The 20,481-nt window shown below is 38.0% G+C and overlaps 1 protein-coding gene across 1 annotated transcript in view; it reads left to right on the top strand.

Moving 5' to 3' along the window:
• Positions 1-20,481, top strand: part of LOC123273588 (lachesin-like) — a gene marked incomplete at its 3' end in the record, with an annotated part of 449,749 nt that overhangs the window by 220,174 nt on the left and 209,094 nt on the right. Inside the window, exon 4 of the mRNA XM_044741027.1 lies at positions 7,240-7,368. Coding sequence (XP_044596962.1) covers positions 7,240-7,368 — 129 coding nt within the window. The remainder of the gene's footprint in view (positions 1-7,239; positions 7,369-20,481) is intronic.

Below are 20,481 nucleotides of genomic sequence, written 5' to 3'. Positions count from 1 at the left end.
ACAACTTGACTAACGTTAATCTTTATCCATATCTTAATCATCCCTATAAAACGATTTTTTGTCAAGTTACAAAGTTGAAAAAAAAAATTTTCATGTGTTACTCAAATAGAAAAAAAAGTAATTTGTAAATTATCACCTCTATATTTTAATATTTAGAGCTCATATTCTAACATGGTCCGTTTCTATGGGTACTATGGCAGTTATTCAATGTTCTTCAAAGAAAAAATCAATTTTATTGAAACTTTTCAGTCTATATAAATGCAATTTTATTTTTCTATAGATTTACAAAATTTTTCATCTAGACTTGAATTTGAAATTTACAAACATAGATGAAAAACAAAAAAAAAACATTTCTAATAATATAATTTTTTATCTCAATACAAATATGTATTCATTTTAAAAATCGCTACTCGATAAACATAGAACTACATAGATATAAATAATTTTATTTCAGATTAATTTAAAATAATTATCAACATTAAATAGCTAGGTTTATATGTTATACTAAATTATTATAGCCATAAGATGAAGTAATTTTTTAATTTTCAAAATTTTTTTCATTTATCATGCCAGTAAAGAAAATAAAAAAAAATAATTTTTGTAATCATTTTCTTATTTTATTCCCACACACTTACCTGAGTTTTTCAATACCCGAAAAATTAAGTAAAATTTGACTTATTTTTAAAAATCTAAGAATTTCTAAAAGTTTCTACTTTACTCTAAAAAAGTCTGAAAAAGTCTTATCCTTCCTTTTGCTCAATTTTGACTACATGTCTAATTCATTCTGAAAAATTCTTCCAGAAGAGTCCAAAAGCTTTGCAACTTTCAGATTTTTAATTACTGAAAAAAAATTTGCCAGACTTTTTCATTCTATTTCAGAATTTTTTAGAATTTTTCAGAGTTTTTTTTACTTCTACAATTATTATTCAGACTTCTGCAAGTGTTATTCAGTCTCCAATCAGAAACTATTTCCACCAGGGCTTGAGCTAAGAATTTTGTTCTCCAGTCAAGAAATTTTTCTTTCTGTGTAAATTATTTATGACAATATTTTAATGTCAATAAAAAAATTTTCCATTTTACGGAGAAGTTTATAATGTAAAACTTCACAGTAAAAATTTTTGCGTCATTGCGTAAAAAATGTTGAAAAAAAATTTTTTCCAAAATTTCAAAAAATCATAACTTCAAGACCGCTGCGTATTAAGAGCTAAAACTCTCAGGGAATTTTTGTCTTATGATAGAGAACACCTCCATGAATTTTAAACATAATCCGCGAGGGTCGCCACGTAAAAATGTTCTTATTTGGTGGAATGACCCATATATAATATTAAAGCATTTCAAAAGTTCATAATTTGAAAATAGATAAAATTACTCGAAGATAGAAAAAATTTTATCTACCCTTTCCATTTGAAAAAAAAATTTTTTATTGTTTTAAATCGAGCGTGAGCAGAATGCTTATAACGTGAGTGCTGACGGGTTAATCGAAATTTTAATCGTGATGTTATTATCGGACATTTAATGTCATTAATGGATGATCGTCTCGAAAGATATTAAATTCTACATTCAATTTACTCTAATAGCTACTTTACGGTAAATTTCCTCTCCTTTCTTTCTCAATTTTAATTATATCGTTTTTCATTTCATATTCTACAAGAGGACGTTTCTGGCTCCCGTTTAAGCACCTAGGTATGAAATGAGTGGGAAGTTGCACAGAGATGGCCTTCAGCGTCTACCGTTTTTCTAATTTTTTTTTACTAATTTGTTCATAACTTTTGAACTAATTGTTTGCACGACATGGCACCAACCGTAAAACATATCTACATAATAATCCGCACAAAATGATGCCTCGAACGTAATTTTAGGTGGAGGCCTTAACCTGGTCGTATAATTTGCTCTTGTTGACCAGACTAATAGCGACTAATATGGATGTGGTTTGCAGCAATTAATGTAGTTTTTAGAGGTTAGGAGTAGATGAGATTTTAGAATTGATCAATAGATTAGCTTAACAGTTGTCCCAAAAAAAAACATTTTTAATTTATTTCATGTTAGAGATTTCCCAAAATCTACTAAGCTAAATTTATTTCAATATTAATGGAATTTCGCGGCAATGTTCAAAAGTTATAACTCACACACACACACACACACACACACACACACACACACACACACACACACACACACACACACACACACACACACACACACACACACGCAGTGAGTGTTAAAGATCGGAATCTTCACCGCTCCGAGCGAGTCTCGTTCGTCCGTGTATTCCGGGACTGGCTAAGTGTCGGCTAGGCCTCAGGGAACTGGGGTAGGAGTACTATCTCCGAGGGTACACCCGTCCCTAGTTATGACAACCCGCTCCACTTCGTACGATGCGCTGGTGAATTTAAAAGTATGAGTAAAATTCAGGAAAACAACAATAGTGAAAACGGGCCTCATGCCCAACAAGCAGCGATTGAAGCAAGCGTTGGAACGCCTTGAAAAGCTGACCAGTGAGCTAAATGACTTCATCCAATCTAAGGTCACTATCCACAAGGAGATTAAGACCAAGACGACCAGCGTTGCCAATGCCCTCCAGAGATTCAAGAAACTTGATGAAGAATGGCGTTTAACAGTACGACGCACTTCTCGCACTACACCGGAGAGAAGCATTCAAGCAGCTGTCGTGAATGAAGAAGCAATGGACACTGGAGCCGAAGGTGACGGTGAATCAGTCGCGGAAGACAGAAGCAGAACTAGCAGCATGTCAACTAAGAGAAAAGATCGATCTTCTCCCGACCCAACGATCAGCCAAGTTGTGAAGAAAAAGGACCTGAAACCAAGCCCTCCGAAAAACACGGCAGTGCAGAACGCCGGAAAAAAAGAGGTGACTGAATGGCAGAAGGTCCAATCCAAGAAGGAGAAGAAGGAGCAAGCGAGAGAGCGGTTACCAAAACAACCGGTGAACAAATCTCGGCCGGAGCCTAAGCGGAAAAAACCGCGAAAATTCACCAAACCAGATGCCTTAATTATTCGACCCGTTGAGAAGGCAAAATATGCCGAGATACTGCGTCGGATTAAAAAAGATGTCCCACCAGATCAGACTTGTGACGTCGTTGACAAGGTTAAAAAGACGAATGATGGGAATATGCTTATTACGCTTTCCAGAAAGACCGCAGACAAAGGACAAGCTTTGCTGAAGACCATCAAGAGCATCCTTAAAGAAGAAGCGCAAGTCATCTGTAAAGGCGCAGTGGAACAGCTTGAAATCTGGGACATTGACGACGAAACAACTAAAGACGATGTCCGGAAGGCCTTACAAGAGGAAGCTGGAAATGACTACGAAATACCTGAAGATGACATTCAAATTCGTCCAGCCTACAGAGGTACTCAAACTGCTTCGGTACGATTGCCAGCAGCAATAGTGCAGAAGATACTCGGAAAGACAGGCAAAATAAGGATTGGCTGGGTAAATTGCCGTGTCAGAGCAGTTGAGACACCACTACGATGCTATAAGTGCTGGCACTTTGGGCACACTACTGCCCAATGTAAAAGCGAAGTCGACCGATCTCGACTTTGCATCAAATGTGGGTAAACAGTTCATCAAGCTGCTCAATGCCCAAATAAAGTGAAATGTACGTTATGTGCAGAAAAACCTGGCTCTCAGGACACTGCTCACCGGTCTGGTTCTGGCCGATGCCCAGTCTTCCAAGAAGCACTCCAGAAGCTGACAAATAAACGAACATGAGGATACTGTAGCTTAACATCAATCACTGCGAAGCTGCGCATGACCTGCTTATGCAGACAGTACGGGAATTAAAGCTCGACGTTGTGCTTTTATCGGAGCCATATAAACATTTAGCTGGACAACCTTGGGAGACGGATATCACCACGAAAGCTGTGATCTGGGCTTGTGGTAAGCTCCCTTTCCAGAGTGTAGCTACCAATGGCAGCGCTGGCTTTGTAACAGCATCAGTAGATGGCATCCGTTTTTACTGCTGCTACGCACCACCTAGCCTCTCAATTGCTGAGTTTACTAACTTCTTGGATCGACTGACCGAGGACGCGAAGCAACATCATCCAGTGGCGATAGCCGGGGACTTTAACGCCTGGGCAGTGGACTGGGGCAGTAAGCAGACTAATGCACGAGGAAGAGAGCTGCTAGAAGCTCTTTCTACACTAGATGTAGTCTTGCTCAACAGTGGTGACACGCCAACCTACACCAAAGGTGACGCAAGCTCGATTGTAGACGTCACTTTTGTCAGTACCAGCCTTGCTAAAGGTAACTCTAACTGGAAGGTACTGGACATCTATACCGCCAGTGACCATCGTGCGATACTCTGGGAAACGTCAAACGACCAGAACCTCAAGGGGCCTATCAAGCAATTTAACACCGTCGGTTGGAAGGTGAAATCTTTTGACCCAGAAGTATTGCTAACAGCCCTCGATAGTGATCCGATAGAGACTGGATGTGCAGAAGAATATACTAAGGCCCTGATGATGCGAGTAACACAAGCTTGTGATGCCAGTATGCCTCGCAAACGTGTTATGAATTCAAGACCTGCGGTACACTGGTGGAATGATCATATCAGCAACCTCCGTAAAGAATGTCATCGAAAGAGAAGAATATCTCAGCGTGGCTATCAACGACCTAACTCTGCAGTGCTGATCGCAGAGTACAAAAAAGCTCGTCGTGAACTTAATAAGGCCATAAAAGAGAGCAAATGAAGATGCTGGAAAGAGCTCATATACGAGGTCGACAAAGACGTGTGGGGTCGGCCGTATAAGGTGGTCATGACGCACCCGAAGAAACAACAAATGCCGTCACCTACGTATCCCCAACTTCAGAAAATCGTCACGTTTCCACAGCAACACAGTCTCAATTATCAGTCAACGCAAGATGAACTGGACGACATTCCACCTGTCACTGAAGAAGAATTGTTGGAGGCCTGTAATCGGGTAGGAAATAATAAAGCGCCGGGATTGGACGGAATCCCTAATATAGCCTTGAAAACCATCATAAAGGCAGCACCAACATTATTTCTAGACGCTTACAACGCATGCCTCAAGGAGGGGACTTTTCCTCTTAAGTGGAAACAGCAACGGTTAGTACTTTTACCTAAAGGAAAGAAACCGCCAGAAGAACCGTCATCTTACAGACCACTCTGCATGCTAGATACGGCGGGTAAGATATTTGAGCGTATTATCCATCAGAGAATAGATGCAGTAGTCGACCCACTCTTGGCAGACAACCAGTATGGATTCCGGAAAGGACGATCAACCCTGGACGCGATTAATCTGGTTGTTAATACGGCCAAAGAGGCAATCGCAGGAACTAGATGGAAGGGTGGAACGAAGAAGTACTGCCTAGTGGCTGCCTTGGACATCAAAAATGCTTTCAATTCCGCTAATTGGGACTGCATCATGCAAGCTCTCGACGAGAAGAACGTGCCAACATATCTTCGCAGACTAGTGATTAGCTATTTTACAGATAGAGTGCTGAAATACGATACAAAGAATGGTCCGAAAGAGTATGATATAACCGGTGGTGTGCCACAGGGCTCTGTTCTTGGTTAACTTCTGTGGAATATCATGTTTGACAAGCTCCTGAGACTGAAGCTTCCAAGATGTGTCAAACTGGTAGCGTATGCGGATGATGTTGCCGCAGTGATCGTCGCCAAATACCTCGACGAGATTCAACATCTGTTTGACATCACTTTTGAGAAGATCAACCAGTGGATGGATACAGTGAACCTACAACTGGCCAAGCAGAAGACCGAAGCAGTGCTTATTACCAGCCGAAAAGAAGTTGAAACAATTAAGCTAAAAGTCGGTGACCGAGAAATCACATCACAACCTCATATACGATATCTGGGAGTGATGCTTGATGCCCGACTTAACTTCAAGCAGCAAGTGGAACACGTCTGTACGAAAGTAGTGAGAGCTAGTCTCGCACGATTGATGCCGAACGTCGGAGGCCCAAAGTAGAGCAGGAGGCTGCTATTGTCATCAGTAGTCACATCGGTGCTCACCTATGGAATATCCATTTGGGCTGACGCACTAGAGGTGCAAGATTCATGGAGAAAAGCTGGACCAATATATCGTATGAGTGCCCTACGAGTAACTAGCACCTTCCGCACAATATCAGAGGAAGCAGTGTGTGTTATTTCCGGTACTCTGCCTCTCAGAGTCCTAGCTGAGGAAAAACGGAACCTATACCAACGAAAAAGGTCAACCACACTGAGCCCTGAAGAACTTAGAAGGGAAGAACGGCAACACAGCATCTTAAGATGGCAACAGGAGTGGAATTCTTCAGAGAAAGCTCGGTGGACGTACCGTCTCATACCTCGGATTGATGTCTGGTTCAACCGGAGTCATGGTGAGATCAACTATTATTTAACGCAGATGTTATCAGGACACGGATGTTACCGGAATTATCTTCACCGCTTTGAGCACGATGATACCCCAGAGTGCCCGTCCTGTCCAGGGGTCAATGAAGATGCGGAGCATGTTTTCTTTGTGTGTCCACGTTTCAACCAACAGCGCGATGAGTTAGAGAAGATTCTGAAAATGAGAACCCAACCAGAATCAATAGTAGAAGCAATGTTGTCGTCAAAAGCTGCCTGAAACGCCACAAGCACTTTTGCTACAAAAGTGCTTACAGAGTTGCGATCCATTGAGAGGAAAAGAGCGAAAGACAGAATCTAGAAGAAAGAAATAACATCTTAGCCACCAGAAGGAAGAGCGGCAGCTAATTCCTCCCCTCGCGAATAAATGCCTTACGGTGGTACCATGGGGGATCAGAGGATAGAAGAGAAAGGGGTTTAGGGTTTAGTGGGTAGGGGCATCAGCATCGAGTTTTAGTATGACGCTGCGTCGAGTCGCCACATATCCAGGCCAAACAGCTATGCCTAGAATCCGTAAAAAGGATTCCCCCCCTAAGAAAAAAAAAAAAAAAACTCACATACATACACACACAATGAGACAATCTTGACAGAAGCATACGGAAAAGTTTTTTTTTTAGTGTCGCAGAAATGATCTTGAATTAAATTTATCCCATTTTTCAATACAATCTCTGATTATTACTCCGATTGTTTTTCTCTGGAATACAGATGATCGAAAACCACTAAAAATTTTTTTTGATAATTTTATGAACTCTTTTTTTGCTCTTTTTAATTATATATAAAATGTAGATAATAAAGTCTTGAATATACTTTTAATTTAATTCCATCAAGGATAATAAATATTTGTATTCAGTTTTAGAGTGGGAAGGTGAAACACTGGAAATGACGCGAATTTCAAGACTTGGTATGGGATCGTACTTGTGTATCGCTAGCAATGGAGTACCACCCACTGTTAGTAAGCAGATCAAAGTATCAGTTGATTGTAAGTATAAAGAACAGATTCATAGATCTAACTGCACAGAGAAAATAAAACAGCAATGATTACTGTTTCGTACAACAATTAGAAAAATGTTCATAGACATTAGAGAGTACTGTACGAGACCCGACTGATTAGGTCCAGATCACGACTTAGTAATGTGCAGACAGTACCCAGTAGTTTTCATAGCGCCTTCTCTACAAAATCGTAATCAGTGCTGTTTTTAGTGGATTTCATAAAAATCTAACTATTACGGTCGTCCTCATAGCACACCATTTTTTTAAAAATTCAGCTTTTTTCTGACTCAGCTTGACAAACTGAGTCAGAAAATATCGTTCGTTCAAAAATTTATGTATATTAAGTCAAAGCAGATGAAGTCAAAGCCTGCCGTAAATTGTCGGTTTTATTGCTTTATGTCAAAGTGTTGTCTTTGAGAATTAATATGCGTGATTATATTCAACATGACATAAGAGCAGAAGAATTTTTAAAGCTGCTCATTGATATCGAACATGGACATATTTCTGAAGTTGAAGGAAAAATAAGTGTCCCGGAAATCCTTTGTGACATTATTGATAATTTGACGACTTTAACTGATAGAATCTATCTAAATATCAATCGAAGAAAAGTTGATTATTGAACATGGCTAAAAGGAAAAGCTATTCTGACACCGAGAAACGACTCAGCAAGTGTTATAAACAACTTTCCAATAGAAAAACTATCAGCAGATGAGGTAGAGTACAAATCTGTAGTAGAAGTAGACGATGTTATTCATTATCCAGTTGAGTTTTTGCATACACTTAACCCCCCAAAAATACCACAACATATTCTCAACCTCAAAATTGAAGCACCAATAATGTTACTGCACAATTGGAAGCCTCCAGAAACGTGTAATGGCACAAGACTTCAGTTAAGCGAAGTACTTGGAATTATAAAGAAAACAAAACTCTGCAAGAAAGTACTGGGATTTTTTTCACCTAATTCCAGCCCAAAAGAAGTTATACACCCATCGTGTTTGAAAATTACAATTTTATTAAAAATGAATGTTTCATTTTTTAATTTTTTTCAATAAACCCGTAGATGCTTTGCAAGTACATAGAATTATAGAGAAAAAAAAATTATGAAAACGGTTGACCCTGATAGGCCATCCTTGCAACTTCCCGCCAATTCTATACTGAAACGCTTGAAATTGCACATATGACGTTTTAGAGCTCTTCGAGCTCATAAATACAATTTGTGTATTATTTTGAGCTCTCCGAGCTCAAAAAATATCTTTTGTATGCTTTTGAGCTCGAAGAGCTCAATAGTTTGATAGAAACTTGATAAAACACTATTTTTTGAATTTTCAAATCGCAATAACTTTTGAATGAATGAACCGATTTTCACGTAGTTGGCAGCATTCGACGCAATTTTTTGAGCTTCATAAAGAATATTCAAGTTCAAATTGATAGAACGAAAAATTAAGGAGTAATTCCAAACAAACACTTTTTTCGGTTTTCTTTCGTCAACGATAACTCACGAACGAATCAATCGATTCTGACCGGACTGACGTCGGTCGACGTAGTTTTTTTATGTTAAGAGATGATTAGTTTTTGAAATTGATCGGTTAAGCCGATTAAAAATTATTTTAAGAAAACTACATTTAAAAAATTTTTTTTTTGTAGTTTTTTTGCAGTTTCTCAAAATCTACTTGTCCGAATCGTTCCAAAGTAAACACAAGATCTAAGTTCAGTCAAGTTCTTTCGAATGGCACCAACTGCGATCAAATCTGTCAAGCCATTCAAAAGTTATTTGAGGTTTATATACATCCACACACACACATACACGCACACACACACACACACACACACACACACACACACACACACACACACACACACACACACACACACACACACACACACACACACACATACACACACACACGCGCATACATACTGACACCATCGCGGGAATAGTCGGGGAAGCTTCTTAGGACCTCGAACAGTGTTACCAGAATATTTTTTTCTCGAATCGCCTCGCCAGAGCGCTCGGGTAGCCCCGAGATAGCCCCATCATGGCGGACAGGTACTTAAGGCGGGAAAGTCTAAATAAATTCGTGAACTTATTATTGCTTTTATATTTATTAAATTCGTACTATTATTTAACAATAATTTGTTTGAAATAGAAATAAGATTCAATTATTGAAGTACAAATGGTCAAGATTTTTTTTATTTTTATTGATTGCACTTTATTTTAAAAAGTATTATTAATTATTAAATAATTAAATATTATAAAATATTATCTTAATGAGTATTATAAAATAACAGTATTTGAGTATTTTTTAAATGTTGAATATTTTTTATATAATAATCTTTGATAGAACTGACTCAATAAGCGCACCATCACTGATTTCAGATGTTTGTACTGAGTCTTCCGAGCTTTCATAAATTTTACTTGTAAAAAGCTGAAGCATGTATTCTGTAGGTGTATAATTTTTTCAGCAATGTCCGTGTACACTCATGTAAATTCTGATGCGAATCAGCGCAACGAGCATAGGAAGCAGCATTCGATTGCGGAGTTTCATTTTCACAATAGACATCACACTAAATACTCTCTCAACATCAGCATTGCTAATTGGTAAAGAAAGAGCTCTAATTGCAAAAGAAGCTAATTCTTTGAAGCTTTGGTTTCCCGATGCATCTCGAAGGTTCCATACTGCAATCCAAAATTTAGTAATTTCAACATTGTTGTCGAACTCAATTGATATATCATGTAACCCCTCAAGGTTCTGAGTTGGTGCTACTGAACCCTAATTAAATCTTTATCTGCTCCTTCAGCTGATAATTCCCAAGGTAAGTCGTCCGCAGAAATGATTAAAGATTGCGATTAGCACATTGCTGGTGTAAAAAAGCGCAGATTACTTAAAACTGCTAGGTTCTCAGGTAATCGCAAAACCAACTGCTCACACAGCACAATCAAAAAATCAAGACATCGTTGCTTTACATTTTCTAAAGCATATCTGGGTACGAGATTTTTAGCTGCATGAGATTATGACCAAGATTTGGGAACAGGGACAGCTGAGGAGTAGGGCGGGAAGGCGGAACAAGGAGGGGAGCGACAGCGGCTGCCTACTCGACGGTCCAATCCTCGTTTGATTTAATTTAATGTTGTTTATCGTTTAAAATAAACGTTTATAGTTTTTGTTCGGATAGGTATTATTATTATTATTACGGTTTTCTTAGTTCCAAATATTATTTGAACTATTGATTTATTTCGTTTCTTATATTAAATTACAAGTTAGTTATTATTAGTTGTTTAAAAATAAAAAGAAAAGACAGAGTTGTAATTATAATTATGACCCAGATTTTACTTTTTATATCTGAGTATTTTAGTTTATTTTTTTTATATTACTTAAAAATTAATAGAAACAATTATTGTTATTAGTGCGGCGATTATTTATTTAATTTTTGTATTTTTTAAATAATTTTATATTATTGTTACCGAAGGTATGATTAAATTGTAAAAGAAATTAAAAGACTGGCAAAATTATTCTAAGTCCCGAGGACAATTTAGTATGGAAATTCAACAAATGGATATATAATGAAGGAAATTGCGATTAAAATAATAAAGAATTGTGAATTTGACGAAACGAATGGATAGAGAATGAAGAAAATTGCGATTAAAATAATAAAGATTTGAGTTTCAAAAATAAAAACTTAGAATTTGGCGAGACGAATGGATAGAAAATGAAGGAAATTGCGATTAAAATAATAAATAATTATTTTTAAATGCTAGTTCGAGGACACCGGACAGGTGTCTAAAACGACTCTTCCGTTTCGTTACAAGAGAGTTAGGCAAAAAATGATAAACGCCAAAATTTGGCTCGGAAAAGCAAGTCTTGTGACAGAGTGGTTATTTGTGGTGAATATTCTTCCAACAAATAACACCTGGAGGGACATTACCTTGGTTTCGTCTAGAACATTGGTAAGTACCTTTGCACTCTTAACAAGATTTGACTTCCCTGGATTTTTGACCTTCTGTCAAACTCCAGTAGGTGATCATACGCCGTGTAGGTGGGGGCGAAGAGGACACTCTCCATTCGCTCTCGGGGTAGAGGTTTAGGCCCAGGGGTGACGGCTAGTCTCCTGGGGAAGCGGGGAACCAGCTTTTGAAGTTTAGTTCGCGATTTTGACGCTCACGACGAGTGAGAGTATGTGTGAGAGGATTTTGTTTTGTAAAGACCAGTTTTGATTACCGACGGAAGGTACGCGTGCATTTACCGACGTAATATTATTGTGTTGTTTGGTTGATTTAGTTTTGGGGTTTTGATATAACCTAAAATTGTACCACGTGTGTTTTCTTTGGTTACTTGTAATTTTTGTTCATTTATTTTTTTTAATTGATTTTGATAAATAAATTCTTTATTTTTTTCTTTATCATAACCTGTTTTGACATTTTGAATTTATTTATTTAGACTTAGTTATTTATAGTTTATTTACAGTTAATGGAGTTTTGTTTCTACGTTTATTGTCGGTTTGATAACAACCCTTTTTGGACCCTGGAATTCGGCGAGCTTCAGATCCGAGCAAGGGGGCGTTTGTGTCGCAGTATTGTTTCGTTAGTTTAATTATTTTTTCTTAAACACACCAAAAATTACCCGTTACAAGATTTGAATCGTTTACCAAAATCAATTGAGTCTAAAGGCAACAATGAATTTCCAAAATTACCAACCGTTTTTTCCAATGCTTTTTTCACAGCATTTATGTCAGCTAAATGCAGCATAGCATTATCAGTATTAGTTGTTTCATGTCTCAAAAAAGCTGGTGCAAAAATACGTCTGGCTAAAGACATTAAGAGAGTTTTCAAATCAGTATATAGTTTAGTCACATCAGCATTAGTACCCTGAAATGCTAAATTTACTCGAGTGACTTCTCGAAGAACGTCATCCAAAAAATACAAGTGCAAGATATTTGTATGATCGTTATACATTTCGGCGAGTGTACGAGCCGTATAACTCTTTTCTTAAGAAGATGCTGCAGCCTTTTCGAAGAATTCTTTTAATTCAGTCCATTGATTCAGGTTTGATTTGACAGCTTCGTACCATGCAAGTCACCGTGTATTCGATAATTGTATAAGCTTTGGAGGATTGCCAATATTAATTTTTGAATACATTTCACAGTACTTCATTTGACGAAGAGGGCTATGAACAAACCAATTTCTGGTTTCTCGGAAGAGAAATTCTAATGTTGAAGGTAACTTCTCACAGGCCTTCGCTGCACAAGAGTTCAAGGAATGACAGCTGCATTTAATCAATTGCAACTTCGGACAATCTTTTTTAAGTAACGTATATAAGCTATGGTTTTTACCACATAGATTACTAGCACCATCAGTTCCAATGCTGATTAATTTTTCTAACTTTAGTCCAACACTTGAAATAAAATCATGAAAATTCTTATGCAGTTCAACGGCCGTCGCTTTACCAACTTCATTAAAACCAAGAAAAGTTGTAACTATTTTTTTTAGTTTTTTGCTAAAATAACGTACACAGTAAGCCATGTATTTTACTGTAGAAACATCCGTCGATTCATCCAAAATTATCGAATAATCTTCATCGTCGATATCTTCTATAAGTTCTTTCAGCATACCAGGACTAATTACATTTAATATAATTTTAGAAGCTTTTGTCCAATGTAATCGAAGTTTTTCTAAATCACTTCCTTTGCCTAGGCTTTTCAACAATTCACTCAGATGGTCAATACTTTTAGTCGAACTATGAGCCGCAATGTGCAAACCAAGTTTTATATCTGCGATTTTTGTCTTTGATTCAAGTTTAGTAGTGATACCTAAAAATACAAATAATTAACAAAAAATTTTTTTAATTTTATTCAAAGTACATTTAAAATAACTTACCTGTATCGGTTAACTTTCTCTGTTTTTTACTAGTTAAACTTGTTGCCTTGTGTTGATGAGTTTTTCTGCTGCAATGAACTTTTAAATCATGCTTGTGAGCATGTAAAGTCACCCGGCACCATTTACAATATGCCTCTCCTTGACCTGATAATTTCAAATCCTCCGGTGCTTTACAAAGCCACCCTATTAGCAAATATAATATAACTATTATTAAGAAATATAAATATTTAATAATAAAATGTACTGTTAACAATAATTAACAGACAGTAAATTTCTAAAGATAGTATTATTTATGAATCTATGGAATTTTTATCTATTTTTATCTATTTTTATCTATGGAAACAATGACTTTTTTGCCGCTGCCAAAGAGACGATTGTTGTAAGAAAATATCACTATTAAGAAAGAAAAATATTTAAATCCGTTGACCTTGGAGGCCATCCCGGTATTTGCCTGTTTCTCTTCAGATTCTATCAAATTTTATATTTGTAGGAACTGTATTTAAAGAATATGAATTTTTTGACAATTATTACTCCCGCACTTCTATGTGGGGGAGGAATTTCGTAAGAACCTATTCGAGATAATTTCTACATTATAAATAAAAGATTTCAACAAAACTTCGAGTCTATAAAAACTATCGATTGGAAATGAGAAATTTTCATTGTTAACGCCCCCACCATCCCTTTTAGGGTAAGAATTCGAGAAAATCCATTCTCAGCTGAACTTGACATCGTACACGAAGATTCCTACCAAATTTAAAATCTGCAGGAGTTACAGTTTGGAAATTAAAATTTTAGATTTTAACACCCACCCCCGCAATCCCTATCGGAAGTAGAATTTTTTGGAATCCGTTTTGAGATGATCTCATGACAAATTAAAGATTCCTACCTAATTTACGCCTTTTAGAAGCTATATTTTGGAAATTAAGATTTTTTTTGTCAACACCCACCCCCGCAATCCTTATTGGGGGTGATTCGTCGTAAAATCCGCTCTTAGATTATTTCTACATCACATAGAAGATTCTTACCAAATTTGGAGTCTATAAGAGCTATAGCTTGGAAATTAAAAATTTTAATTGTTAACATCCACCCCCGCAAACTCCTGTAAGGTATCTTAAAATTCGTTCGTATATTATTTCTACATCTCTTAGAGAAAATTCCTACCTAATTGGAGTCTGTAGGAGCTATAGCTTGAAAATTAAAAATTTTCATCGTTAATACCCACCCCCGCAATCCGTATTGGTAGTAGGCTGTCATTAAATCCACTCTTGAATCATTTCTACATCACATAGAGCAGATTCTTACCAAATTTAGAGCCTATAGGAACTACAGCTCGGAAATTTAAAATTTTCATTGTTAAGACCCACCCCCGCACTCCTCTGTGAAGTAGGATATCGTAAAATTCGTTCATAAATTATTTTTACCCTGAAGGTCATCCATGCAACTTCCCGCCAATTCTATACCTAAACGCTTGAAATTGCACTTGTGACGGTTTTGAGCTCTTCGAGCTCATAAATACAATTTGTGTCTTATTTTGAGGTCTCCGAGCTCAAAAAATAGATTTTGTATGCTTTTGAGCTCTTCGGGCTCAAAAGTGTGACGTTTGATAGAACACTATTTTTTGAATTTTCAAATCGAAATAACTTTTGAATGAATAAACCGATTTCCACGCGGTTGGTGGCATTCGACGCAGTTTTTAAAGCTTCATAAACAATTTCCAAGTTTAAATCGATAGAACAGGAAATTTCGGAGTAATTCCGAAAAAACACTTTTTTCTGTTTTCTTTTGTCAACGATAGCTTACGAACGAATCAACTGATTTTGACCGGACTGGCAGCGATCGATGTGGTTTTTCAATGTTAAGAGCTGGTTAGTTTTTGGAATTGATCGGCAAAGCCGTTTAAAAATTATTTCAAAAAAATCCCATTTGAAAAAATTTTTTTCTGTAGTTTTTTTATGTAATTTCTTAAAATCTACCGGTTCGAATCGTTCCAAAGTATACTGGAAATCAAAGTTTGGTCAAGTCCTTTCGAATGGCACCAACCGCGATCAAATCGGTCAAGCAGTTCAAAAATTATGAGAGGTTTACATACATCCACACACACACACACACACACACACACACACACACACACACACACACACACGTGCGCGCGCAGAGTACAAAAATGCGCGTCGTGAACTGAATAAAGCCATCAAAGAAAGCAAAAGAAGATGCTGGAAAGAGCTTATATACGAGGTGGATAAAGACGTGTGGGGTGGGCCTTATAAGGTGGTTATTACCCACCTGAAAAAACAACAAATGCCATCACCTACGTGTCCTCAACTTCTTCAGAAAATCGTCACTGCACTGTTCCCACAGCAACGCTCTCTCTCTCTTTCCGTAAGTACATAAACACGCTTAATTTTTCGCTCTGTCTTTGGAATATTTTTCTGCTGTAAATTGCCCCCGGGCATTTTTTGTTTCAGAAATATTGCAAGCAACAAATTGCAATCTGCAGATTGACATATAAATTTTCCTTATTTGTTCGTTGTGGATTGCAAAATAATTAAATATAAATTGCTCATCATTGAAGAGGTTAAGTTGACAGTGGTTTTAGTGTGCAGTGGGCTGTTAGCCAAATTAGCGTCAGTTGATGTCAACTCTCACTTGAGGTTTACCAGGTTCGATAGATATCATCCATTCGATTACTGCTCTGTTGGTAAATTGTTATCAAATTGACTCTTGGCATCAAATTACTATAGTTCAAGAACTTATAAAAGATCTACAGTGTGTTCTGAGCATCAAATTGTTACGGCCTGAGAATTTACAAAGTACCAACAGTGTGTGTATTGAGAAGTAATTTTACTTCCAATCTTCTGGTTATGCCATTGGTGCCTGACACATGTGTTAAATGCAAGAGACCTGTTAAATCATCTGTTATTTGTAACACTTGTCAACAGCATTGTCATCCTGGTTGTGCACGAGATTATGTAAAAAACAGGCCGCTCACTGATTGTTGCAGAAAACAATTTAACTATCTCCTGGGAAATTTAGATGCAAAAACGAGACTTGCTTCGATAAAATCTATTAGCTCTAACACCTCCTCAGTTTCTAGTTTCAAGTCTGCCAGCTCTTCACCTCTTGATCATACATTTAAAGCTCGTGGATCTACCTCACTTGTTCGCTTATCCACAGCTCGTGTATCAACCTCATTGAAATCACCCGTCACACCAAATACACCGATATCTCCTGGTCCAGACTCAGTGTTTCATTCATCTATTCCATCACCAGAAATGTTGCAGCTACCTTCAGACTGGTTTGAAAAGTCACTTGATGATAAGATGACAACTATGATGGAACAGTTCCTATCATCGAACATGTCAGTGAATAAGAAACTTGAAGATCTTAGTACGCAAATTACTGATCTCAAAAATTCACAAGCTGCTACTGTCGCTGACCTTTCGGAAGTTAAGATTAGTGTAAAAACAAATGCTGAGTCAATTTCGGAGTTGAACTCGGAAATTAAAAAATTAAAAGAAGATTATAAATCTAATATGAATACAATGCATAATAATCTAGCAGATCTGAACAAGATAGTCAATCTTGAAAACAGAGAAACTTCGTCTACTTTATCTCTATCAGGAAGTACAACTGAGTTGGTAATTGCAGGTATTCGCGATTCGGTGGCTGATAATTTATCGCCTTCTGAAATTCAGTCTGCTGTTTTAAATGCCCTAGAGTTGCCGCATCTGGTCAGTGACGTTTTGACCGTTCGCGAATTTCAAAATAAAAGTAGACCGAGACAAGATAAGGTTAATCATTCTTATCTTGTTGATTTGAAGTCTTCTCGAGTGCGTGATTTCATTATAAGTTCGAAACGCAAGTCAAAAAATCTTTTAGCTAAAATTGTGTTTCCGGACTATGTTGATCAAAACTTCAAAGGTGCTATATACGTCAATGAATTTTTACTGCCTGAGATATATAAACTGCTTTTACAAACTAAAGAAAAGGCTAAATTAAAAAAGTTCAAGTATGTTTGGGTGACAAGCGGACAGATTTTTGTGAAGAGAGATAACGGCTCTGAAATTCTTAAAATAAATTGTGTTTCTGATCTTGCTAAACTTGATTAACGTTTGATTTAACTTATCCAAGATAAGTAGAAACTTATCTTGGAACTATCACATTACTCAAACAATCAGTAAAGTGAATTCAGCTCTGCATTGTCTCAAAGTTAGAAAAAACATCTTCTCAACTCCTATCAGAAAATTATTAGTATCTACAACCATCCTACCGCTCATTGATTATTGTACTGTTGCATTGATAGATTCATCATTTGACAGCAATTTAAAACTTCAGCGTGCAATGAACTGCTCAATAAAATTTATCTTTGATCTCAAGAAAGATGAGCATATTACACTTTATTGACGAAAGCTGGGATGGCTATCGGTGAAGTATCGACGAATGTATTACATGAGTTGTTACTTTTACAAGCTACTTCAAGTTGGGAAACCCAATTACTTATGAGACCTGTTCACAGAAGACATTGATACCAGACGCTCCAATAGGTTAGCAGCTAAAAAACATACTTCCTTCAAGATACCTCATTTTGCTACCACCTATATGGAACACTCATTCTTGATCTCCGTGATTCGTCTGTGGGAAGAACTACCAGAAGAAGTCGTAAACTCAAGTAGCAGTGAAGTCTTCCAAAATAAAGTTTTTGACTATTTGCTAAATTTAGACAGTTGATAAATTGAACAATTGATAGATTAAATTTGTTGATTACAGTACTTCTATACTAATTAAAAAATTTAAATTGAGATATTAGTCGAATCAGTTTAGAAAAGTTTAAAATGGTTAAAAGTTTTTGCAATATTATTCTAAAATTTAGGTTAAGAACTATGTACTTACATTTAATATTATTATTTTTAAAATGTAAATATTTTGTATTTAAATTGCCATTTGGCCTGTGCCTTGGCATAAATAAATTTATCAATCAATCAATCAATCAACGCAACTTCGATTACCAGTTGGCGCCAGGCGAACTGGACGACATTCCACCTGTCACTGAAGAAGAACTGCTGGAGGCCTGTAACCGTGTAGGGAATAATAAAGCGCCGGGATTGGACGGAATCCCTAATATAGCCTTGAAAACCATCATAAAGGCAGCTCCAACATTATTCCTCGACGCTTATAATGCATGCCTCAAGGAGGGGACTTTTCTTCGTAAGTGGAAACAGCAAAGATTGGTACTGTTACTAAAGGGAAGAAACCACCAGAAGAACCGTCATCTTACCGACCACTTTGCATGCTAGATATGGCGGGTAAGATATTTGAGCGCATAATTCACCAGAGAATTGAAGCAGTAGTCGACCCACTCCTGGCAGACAATCAGTATAATTTCCGGAAAGGACGATCAACCCTGGACGCAATCAAACTGGTTGTTGATACGGCCAAGGAAGCAATCGCAGGAACCAGATGGAAAGGTGGAACGAAGAAGTATTGCCTGGTGGCGACACTAGACATCAAAAACGCCTTCAACTCCGCCAATTGGAAATGCATCATGCAGGCCCTCCAAGAGAAGAATGTACCAGAATACCTGCTTAAGATCGTAGCAAGCTACTTTGAAAACAGGGTCCTGAAGTATGACACGAAGAACGGTCCGAGGGAGTATGATATTACTGGAGGGGTACCACAAGGTTCAGTTCTAGGCCCGCTCCTGTGGAACATTATGTATGACGGTCTATTAAGACTAACTCTGCCAAGAAACGTCAAACTCGTAGCATATGCAGATGACGTAGCCGTAGTGATCGTTGCTAAACACCTTGACGAGATAAATCATATTTTCGATCTCACTTTTGAGTACGTTAACCGGTGGATGGACGCAGTGAACCTGCAACTGGCGCAACACAAGACTGAGGCAGTACTTATTACCAGCAGAAAAGTGGTAGAGACCATTAAGCTGAAAGTCGGCGAACAAGAAATCACATCACAACCTTATATCCGATATTTGGGAGTGATGCTTGATGCCCGACTCAACTTCAAGCAGCAAGTGGAACATGTCAGTGCCAAAGCGTCAGTAGTGAGGGCTAGTCTCGCACGACTGATGCCGAACGTCGGAGGCCCAAAACAGAGCAGGAGGCTGCTATTGTCATCAGCAGTCACATCGGTGCTCACCTATGGAATATCCATTTGGGCCGACGCATTAAAGACGCAAGAATCATGGAGAAAGGCTGGACCAGTATATCGACTGAGTGCCCCACGAGTAGCTAGCGTCTTCCGCACAATATTAGAGGAAGCAGTGTGTGTTATTTCCGGTACTCTGCCTCTCAGAGTCCTAGCTGAGGAAAGACGGAACCTATATCAACGAAAAAAGTCAACCACACTGAGCCCTGAAGAACTTAGAAGGGAAGAACGGCAACACAGCATCGCAAGATGGCAACAAGACTGGAATGCTTTAGAGAAAGGTCGGTGGACGTACCGTCTCATACCTCGGATTGATGTGTGGTTCAGCCGAAGTCACGGTGAGATCAACTATTATTTAACGCAGATGTTATCAGGACACGGATGTTACCGGAAGTATCTTCACCGCTTTAAGCACGATGATACCCCAGAGTGCCCGTCCTGTCCAGGGGTCAATGGAGATGCGGAGCATGTTTTCTTTGTGTGTCCACGTTTTAACCAACAGCGCGATGAGTTGGGGAAGATTCTGAAAAAGAGAACCCAACCAGAGTCAATAGTAGAAGCAATGTTGTCGTCAGAAGCTGCCTGGAACGCCACAAGCACTTTTGCTACAAAAGTGCTTACCGAGTTGCGATCCCCTGAGAGGAAAAGAGCGAAAGACAGAATCTAGAAGGAAGAAATAACATCTTAGCCACCAGAAGGAAGAGCGGCAGCTAATTCCTCCCCCCGCGAAGAAATGCCTTACGGCGGTACCATGGGGGATCAGAGGATAGAAGAGAAAGGGGTTTAGGGTTTAGTGGGTAGGGACGTCAGCGTCGAGTTTTAGTATGACGCTGCGTCGAGTCGCCACATATCCAGGCCAAACAGCTATGCCTAGAATCCGTTAAAAGGATCCCCCCCCTAAAAAAAAAAAAAAAAAAAAAAAATACACGCACACACACATACACACACACACACACACACACACACACACACACACACACACACATACAGACATACAGACACCATCGCGGGAATAGTCAGGGAAGCTTTCTAGGACCTCGAAACGTCGAGATTCGATGAAAACTC

This window comes from Cotesia glomerata, unplaced genomic scaffold (genome assembly GCF_020080835.1).
Source record: "Cotesia glomerata isolate CgM1 unplaced genomic scaffold, MPM_Cglom_v2.3 scaffold_11, whole genome shotgun sequence".
NCBI lineage: Eukaryota > Metazoa > Arthropoda > Insecta > Hymenoptera > Braconidae > Cotesia > Cotesia glomerata.
This window is presented reverse-complemented; position numbering and strand designations above follow the sequence as displayed.